This window comes from Saccostrea cucullata, unplaced genomic scaffold (genome assembly GCF_032062105.1).
Source record: "Saccostrea cucullata isolate Sc308-1 unplaced genomic scaffold, CSIRO_AGI_Scuc_v1 ctg998, whole genome shotgun sequence".
In the NCBI taxonomy this organism is placed as follows: Eukaryota; Metazoa; Mollusca; class Bivalvia; order Ostreida; family Ostreidae; genus Saccostrea; species Saccostrea cuccullata.
The window spans coordinates 122304-131152 of NW_026925204.1; the positions used below are offsets into that span (position 1 = coordinate 122304).

The 8849-nt window shown below is 35.3% G+C and overlaps 2 protein-coding genes across 2 annotated transcripts; one reads left to right on the plus strand and one right to left on the minus strand.

Annotated features, from left to right (window-relative positions):
- Positions 1-4387, plus strand: LOC134268342 (beta-1,3-galactosyltransferase 5-like). Its single transcript, XM_062750582.1, has 2 exons — positions 1-80; positions 2261-4387. Exon 2 carries the CDS (start codon positions 2290-2292, stop codon positions 3418-3420), a length of 1131 nt encoding a protein of 376 aa, XP_062606566.1. The 5' UTR covers positions 1-80; positions 2261-2289; the 3' UTR covers positions 3421-4387.
- LOC134268341 (uncharacterized) lies at positions 3926-8331 on the minus strand. Its single transcript, XM_062750581.1, has 2 exons — positions 4789-8331; positions 3926-4138 (listed from the first exon to the last, which is right to left on the minus strand). The coding sequence occupies exons 1-2, from the start codon at positions 8329-8331 to the stop codon at positions 3926-3928; spliced, it is 3756 nt and encodes a 1251-aa protein (XP_062606565.1).
- Positions 8332-8849: the final 518 nt, after the last annotated feature.

Sequence of the window (8849 nt, forward strand, 5' to 3'; positions counted from 1 at the left end):
AGTAAAACGCAATAAGGTAACTGTTATAAATCTAGTTTACAATATTGTTGCTTGGGAAACTAAGAGCATTAAATCAACAGGTAAGTAATAATTAACACACTTCTCTACTTCTGTGTACTTGTATAATTTATTACACCAGCTGGTCAATTGTTCGCAACTATTTAAGCACGTTTTACATAATTACACATGTGTATTTTTTTAACCTAAACCATATATACTCTACAAAATTGATTTTTTTGGTATTAAACTTTAAGAGTTGACTTTATGCTGTAGTAGGCTATTTACCTAGTAATCATATCTTTATACCCTCCGCTTGAAAAGTGGGAGGGTATATAGTAATCGGTATTTCCGTCCGTCCGTCCGTCCGTCCATCCGTCTGTTACGCTTTGGGGTACCCATCTCTTATCCGCAACTCCTCTCATACCACTCAAGGAAATTTAATGAAACTTTCACAGATTCTTAATTACATATTGCCATTGTGCACCTCCTATTTTACTTTTTGATCTGACATATATTCTTGATTTTCCAGAGCAAAACATGGACACTGCCATTATATTCATATGGGAGGCGGGGGGTATCATTTAGTGAGCTCATTGCTCACAGTACCTCTAGTTTTAAATGGTGATTTTGTAAAACTTTATACGAGGAAGAATTTTGATGAATCGGATATGAAATTCTTTATTTAGAACATAAAACACATTATGAATTATCATGTTCTGAAATATTTTCATCTCATGAAAAACGTTTACTGTTTTCCATCAATCCAAGATGTTATTCCCCATGCAAGACCTAGTGTAATACTTCTTAGTATCTTCTTAGTATCTAGCGTGTTTTTCCTTTTTCTTAGAAAGACAATAATTGCGAACTGGCAATTAACTTTTTTGTTTATCGCGATAACGTCTGAATTTTCTATCGTCTGCTTCCATTGTTCATGAAGCATAATACTGTGTTCACCTGTTGATTTGATAGGTAAAACATATTCAACCTAAAAGTGTTTTCTAAACTAAGACAGTATATCTATTTACAAATAAAACAACAATATGAGACAAGCATATCAACAATCTCGGTTAAACTCAACATTATAAAATTCATGTTCGATACAATTATATTATTTGTTAATGAAATCAGCAGAAAAGCAAATGTTAGCTTTTATAAACAATATATTTGATTAATATTTACATTAGAACAATTCTCAAGTAAGCTTGGACTTTCAGTAAGGCTTGGCATTCTCGATGTTACATAATTAGCATCTGAAATTTACACACTTTTCATTCACTGTTGAAATATACATGGGATTCGGGGGAATGCCAGTTGGTGTATCGAATAAATAATAACATTATCTCGTCCGGCAAAGAGATGGAGCTCAAGTTGTCTCATCTTTGTCAACAACAATTTAAAATTCCTGATGTTATTAATTTCGTAACCAATAAGAATCTTCTCGCCATTTGACAGATGCTTATTACGTAGCGCCTAGGATGCAACGCCTTTCTGAATGTCCAAGCTCACATGAAAATGAATCTAAATACTACTTTTTTCTGGTTTTTCCCATCATGACAGGGATGCTTCCTTCTCAATGGCACTTGATCCATGCAATCTTAATACTTTCATCTATCCATGAAGATTTTCCCCATAATTTCTCTTTATTTAAGTTGAGTTTGGAGCTAATAAATTGTTTATTTTCTTGCATTTCATTGGAAATGCGTGCACATACAATCTCAAAATAAGATAATATGGATTACAGAAGTTATCTGCTCTAGTTACGCATATGTTTAAGCTCCAATTGTTCAAAACGTATCTACCGTGTATTTAAATTTATCACTTTGATAACCTTCATCACTTAGAATAAAACTGACTTTAACGATTTTTTTCAACAACATACATTTTCCTTGTGTCTTATGAAGCTTAGGTTAAAATTGACTGATCGTACACTCCCACCCCACCCAATCCCCCTCCCCCCACTTCCAAAAATATAAGCCTTAATTGCCTAAGATTCGTGAGCTTCATACAAGCTTTATGTATTACAAGAACTCATTACGAATGTTAAAATATCAAGAAACATGTTTCCTACACTAGCCTGTTTTGTTGTAGCAAACAAAACTTAATAAAACTTTAATAACATGCATGAATAAGTATACATGTACATGTCTTATTTTGAAAATGCTACATCTAAATTTGCAAATCTTAAATCTATTTTGGCTTAAAATATTACGAATTTTAATGTTAAGATATTTAATTATGCAATTGCAATATTTTACCTCAGGTTGGACAAAAGGGGAGCAAAAGAACCCGATGAGCGCCATTCCTCCAAAAGAGACTCAAGAGAAGAGTTCTTTGTACATAATGGCAAAGCATCTTCGTCCTTTCATAAGTACAGAAAAAATGACGATTCTTTTGGCTGCTGTGTCGTTACTATACGTCATATATATGTGTGAAACGTTAAACAGACTTGATAAAGAAAACACCAAGTCAAAGAGAAACAGATATCTTATGATTGACGTTGATAATCCTTTCGCAGTCATTGTGGATAATTCACAGGATACGTTAATCTCTATTGGAGGAAAACAATTCAATACATTGGTTACTCCAAGTACTGCATGTAAATCTGATCGGATTCGCAATGTAATTATTATTGTGACGTCACCACTAGAAGTTCATGCCCGAAGTGTTGTCAGACATAGTTGGGTAAGTGACTTATTGAAAGATAATGCTACCATTGGATATTTCTTCTTAATTGGATCGGAGGATGAAAATTGGAATCCAGAACATCAAGCAGAACACTATAAGGATATTCTCAGCTTTAATGTCAACTACAGGACTCAAAATACAACAGAATTAGTACTCCTTGGACTGCAATGGGTCATGCAAAATTGCCAAAGCATTAAGCACATCACAAAAGTTCATGGAGATATTTTTGTGAACACTCACCAATTAAGCACATTAATTTATTCACTTCCGGATTCAAAGTTCATGGGAGGAAAATGTGTCGGGACATCAAAACCTAATCGAAATAAAGTCTCGCCATTTTACGTCCCATTTCGAGAGTACAAAAAGGAACTGTATCCTCCAATGTGTTCTACTTCCGCTTACATAATGAGTGTGGATTTAGTGCAAAAAATACTGCAAGCCTTACGAGATGTGCCATATTTTCGCTTAGAAGACGTTTTCATTGGACACCTTTTGTTGCATCTTGGGATCACTCCGCGCAATATTGTCAATTTTCTGACCGATCAATTTCATGAGGGAAATTGTGACATCACAAAAGACGTGTTATTTTTACACGAGGCCGACATAGATCACATAAATATACTTTGGCGCCATTTTATTCGATGTGATTTAACTTTTACTAAGTCAAATAAGAATTTTGTTTTAGAATTTTCTCAACTGAAAAATTTCTCAGGTACTTTTCAAAATGACCATTGAAACATTTTCGGCAATGCACTCTTAAAATTATTTCAAGTATTTAAAAAGAAGAGGCATGCCTATCAGTTATTTCCTTTGCAAATAACACTACACACGCAAGTAGACCACAGTTAATTCTCAAATGTATAGTACATATTTTTACATTTAATCTAAGGTAAACTTGAATTATACGAGTGAATAATTTTATCAATGTGATTATGACGTTGTAACATGACCAAAACATATAAGCACTTTTCTCTCTCCAAAAATTCCTATTCAATATATTCTAATATTTTTTCATAATACAAAGTGTGAACCGAAAAAAAATTGCAATAGTTAAATTTCAATATCATCTGTTTTATCACGTATTCATAATAACAAAATATAAAAGCTTTTGCTTTAAGGTTAAGTAAATGACAGAACGCCATATTTTTTCCAAGAAGAGCATTTTCATTTATGTTTCAAATGCAAAATAATAATTATTCAACTCTCAGAATCATGAAACAAACGTATTTCTTAAGAAGTATTAATGTGTAATTTTGGCTAGAAATGGACTGTTTCTGATTTGCTGATCTCCACAGTTAATGCAGATGACGTAATATCCTGGATATGCCACGTCATAAGTGACCTCATACAAATTGTCTCCCGTGTACACAATACTGGACTCTAGCACAGAGAATGGTCGCGGGCCGTGAATTGTAATTGATATGGCCATATTCTCTTGGGAGTGACACCATACCTAAAAAAATTGTGGACGATATAAAGTTTAGTTTTATAAGTAAAATAAGTTAAGAAATTCAGTTTACATGCTACTGAAAAATACCTCCTTCAAAGATAGAAACAGACACTGATTTCTTTTCTGTCCATATCGATTCAAACTTTTAATTTTCGTAATAAAAATTATAATACAAGAATATGATATTAAAACATAAAAAATGCTGAATGTCGAACAAATAGTTAATTAATATCAGATATTTTTTTGAAATGAATTTTTGCTTTATTTTGCCACAAATAAAGGTTGCTTAGTTGTATTTGACCAAAGAAAATTGTTGTCTTGTAATAAATGTTGGACAATTGTTTCTTAAAATATTGTATATATTTGCCGTACTCTAAGACCATCTTAAAAAGATTGTTTGTTTGTCATCGCCCGCACAAATTGCTAATATAAAACCGACTGGATTCAAAACTCTTTAACCTCCATATTTTTTATTATATAATCTGGAGAAAAGGTTCAACACAGATGTTTAAAGTCCAGTCAACAAATACTAGCATTTTGAAAGTTTCCGAAAAAAAGATTTCCCTACCTACGATTACCCAATAATTTTACCCTGAGTCGGGAGAGGGCAAGCAAACATTCTATTAAAGATTGCCTAAGGAATGCACATTTACCTGAAAATTATTCTTCATTCCTACTTGTCCGATCGTCAGTCCAACTCCTTCTGCTGAACATGATGGAGCAGGATCCTCATCAATGCTTTCGTTAAACCCTGCAATGTATTTTTCAAAGTCTTCACACATGTTGTCCTCATTTAGATCAAATATCTGTTCTGAATCATTGTCATTTGTTGGTGGAAGACATCCATAGCTTGTATATCTCTTGTTGATATCAGGTGAAACAAAATGACAAACGGCTGATATGAACCGTTTATCCTGTGTCAAATTTATTTCTTTTGAGGAACAAAATATTTTTTCAGCATCTTTCGAACTTTGGATATTTTCATCTGAATGCAATAATCTATAAAAGTCCTCACTATTTGATTCTAATCCTTCAGTGTCGTTCATTGTTACAGTTTGGGTGTTTTCGGATAAATGTTTAAAGCTTTGTATGTCATTTAACAAGAAGGTTTTTTCAGCTTTATCTACACCTATCCCAATCTCGGAAAATTCGGAGTTCGAGGATTCTTTCTCAGGATGAGCGTACAGCAGATGCTTATTCTCGGCTTCTACTTCAGCATCGTTTCCATTGTAAACATGGTCAGTTAATTGTCGCTCTGCATGTCTTTGATGCTCTTTGTTTTCCCATTTCTTAAACGTAGAGAGTATTGGAGCAAACTTGACCACTGCAGATCGTAGTTTCCTTCGTTTTCGGCGTTTCCGGATATTGATCGTTGTGATCTCTGTATCTGAAAAACTTGTTGATTCTTCAGGCACTTTTCCCTTTCTTCTAAACGATTTGGATTTATTTCCATCGTTTGTGTCACTTTGGGAGTCTGTATTACTACCACTCATTATCAACCTAGGGTCCAAAACAATGTGTCCTCGGTAAGGGCGTCGATGAACTTTTATATGTCCATTCTGTCGGAATATTATTCTATTCGGATTCCGCTGTAATGGGAAAGCTTCAGCTCTATTCTGATTTTCCTCGGCGATGCCACTATCGATGGTTGATTGGCGTGAATTGGGATCCACATCTTCCTCGTCTGATTCGTCGTGGTGTTGCCCAAAAATAGCACCATCTGAAAAACTTCGAGCTCTGACTGGATTCTGAGCATCGCTTGTTGTAGATGTCTGATTATCGGTGTCATTTTTAACGTACTTTTTACGTCTCCTTATGTTTAAATTGTAAAAAATTGACAAGAACCCTGTTTCTCTTAATATTTCATTAACAGTTACTTGTGTTGTTTTGTTTGCTTTTACCTTTGGTGTTACGACGTGGACTTTAGATGGCACAACATTTGTAACAGTTACAATAGATTTGAACGTAGCTTGGTTGAAGTTGGTCTCAGACTTACCATCCATTACTTTTCTATCTTCTTGTTGATCAATTATTGAAGATTCCTTCTGAATCCCATGAAACTCATTATCATTAACGGATTCCAAATCCAACTGTAGGTCCTCCATCTTGCTGAACTGCCTTTGAAGACCCTTTTTCTTTGAGGACGCGCTCCCTTTGCTGTCTACACTTGATAGACTTTCCTTTCTGTGTTTGATTGGTGTTTTGATTTCTGTCAAAAGATCTAGAGAATGTTGCCTCTCTCTTGGTCCCATGATGGATTGTTCAACTAGAAAATTTGGGTCTGAATCTGTTGAATCAACAGAAAAATGATCTGTTGTCTGGTTATTTAACCAGTACATTGTAGTGGCTCTTTGTTTGGATATAATTTGTTCCCAATTCTTTCTACTACTTTTATATGGCGCTTTTTCAGTTTCTTCTGGCAGTGGTTTGGCAATAGGTGGGCTATAGAGGGCACGCGCTTGTTTATCAACAGATTCTCTTTCAAATTGGGAAATTTTCCATCTTTTTGGATCATCCCAAGGAAATGAATGTGAAGTAGGCGTTGCTAAGCTACTAAGACTTGAAGTAGAAGGCGATGCTGTTGTTGTCATTACTTGCGTTAATCTTTCATTTCTTGTTTGAATTTCAATAGCATAGCGTTTATCCCTTCGTATTCTTTCTAACCTAGACAAACTTTTGTCATAGGGGTAAACATCGTTGTTAAGAATAGGCAGAGACCTCGTCAAAGAAAGAGACTTTTTAGCCTTTCCTAAGGACGCGGTTGAATTACTGCTTGCTGAAGAAGAGCTACTAAACGAATGCTGACGAAACACGTCTCGAGGAAAATTGCAGTCTGAGTTCCTAAAGCTTTTAGATTGAAGAAACTTGAAAGAAGGGATATGTATTTGAAATATTTTACTATCAGATTTCTTCAGTTCTTTCATTTGTCTAAATGTGTTTTGCAAAGCATCAGGAAATGGGGAACATATAAGCATCGAATCTGAAAATGATCTGTTGCATGTTAAAGGTGGTTTTGCACGTTTATTTGAATCTGTTTTACCGTCTTGGAAAGTATTTTTCCTGATCTCTTCGCTGCTGGTGGACACGGAACCCTTTCCTTTTCCATCAGAAGACTTCAATTCCTGATTTGATTTACTTTGATATGTGTCTGAGTTGTCACTGCTATTGTTATGCTCAACACTATGTCTTGCTGATCGAGGTATAATTTTTCGTCTGTATGGCGGAGAGGGTGAGTTTGACTTCCTGATCTGTTCCTCTTCAGTTGAGGTATCTGTCATACTACTCTGACGAGATAGCGTAGGAGAGGGTGACTCCTGTATGACGATTTCCTCCCCATGACGACTTATCACTTTACGTATCACCCGCCGCTTTGTTACCGTAAATTGCTTCTTCATCCGATTTGACCTAGACGATCTACCACTACTCTTTTCTGAATCGCTCTTACTTTTGGTAAAATCTGTTTCTGGGCCGATTTTCAAAAGTCCCAAAGGACGCTCTTCAATAGACGAAAGCGAAAGAGAATCGAAGATGATGCGTTTATCTTTGGCGTCTCTTATTGCTCGCCTTGTCAGATCACGTGGTTGGTAGACTTTAACCTTGAATGGCGATCCTTCGATGTGAAAGTTTTGCCATTTGATCGAAACGGTATGAATTCCTGTGGATATCGGCAGATATGTCATAAGAAACGTCCCCTCTCCCGTGCATTGGCAATTAAACGGAATAACACTTACTGCAGAACTATCACCAAGGAGTTTTAGATTCTTCCAACGAACATATGTATTACCAACAGCATCTTCCATATATTCCATAACGTGATTGTCTATAGAAGCAAGACGCCCTTGTTTTGGCTGTGTTTGATACGCTCCAATCATGATCTCTTTAGACTGATGAAGACTAATAATCTGTTCGCTGTATACTTCATTCTTTGGTCCTTTAATATCAACACCAAGAAGGAACATACCAACAACATCTGACACTGTTAAACTAAACCTCGACTTCCTTCCAACAACTCCACTGACAATTCCAGATCCTTTCACAGTAAATGTCGTCATTTTGGCCGGATTTTCGCTATTGACGTCATTTTGTTTTTTTATTATTCGATTGTTTTCGGAGGCCCATTTTATCATGGAGACATACTTTAGTAGCTTTGGTTCGATGGTATAGTCAGCTATGGCCATTTCCTCCGGAGTGATCATATCCTTAAAATTGAAAGTAAATAATTTTTTAGTGCATTTTATCTTTCACGTGTTGTATGTATATGGTATTTACTTTTAACTCATAATCATTGGATTATACGCGTGATTTTTATGAGCATGGAGCATTTAAGCCTATGACCTACCAAAGGAAGATTAAAACACTGCTGTGAAAGCTTGAGTCCAAGTCGACAGTTGTTTACTCTATTGTGCGGTTTAAGGTGACCGAAGCTGGGGCATATCCCAGGATGCACCGCTTCCAAGAGAGCACACAAGACAATACCATTGTTCCAGCTAAGACTGAAGTCTTCTATGCTGTGTTTTGGAAGCGTCTTTTGCACCCAGGATAAAATTCGCCTTCTCCTGGCAGCATCTTGAATTTTCAAAAACATTTTGAAATCATAATTCAAGACAAATTTTTAATATCTGTTGTTTTACTTTAATTTGATCTGCAATTTATTTTTAAATAAAGGCCTTTATATAAAAAAATTGTAATGAATTTATTGTTTTTTGAATGATAT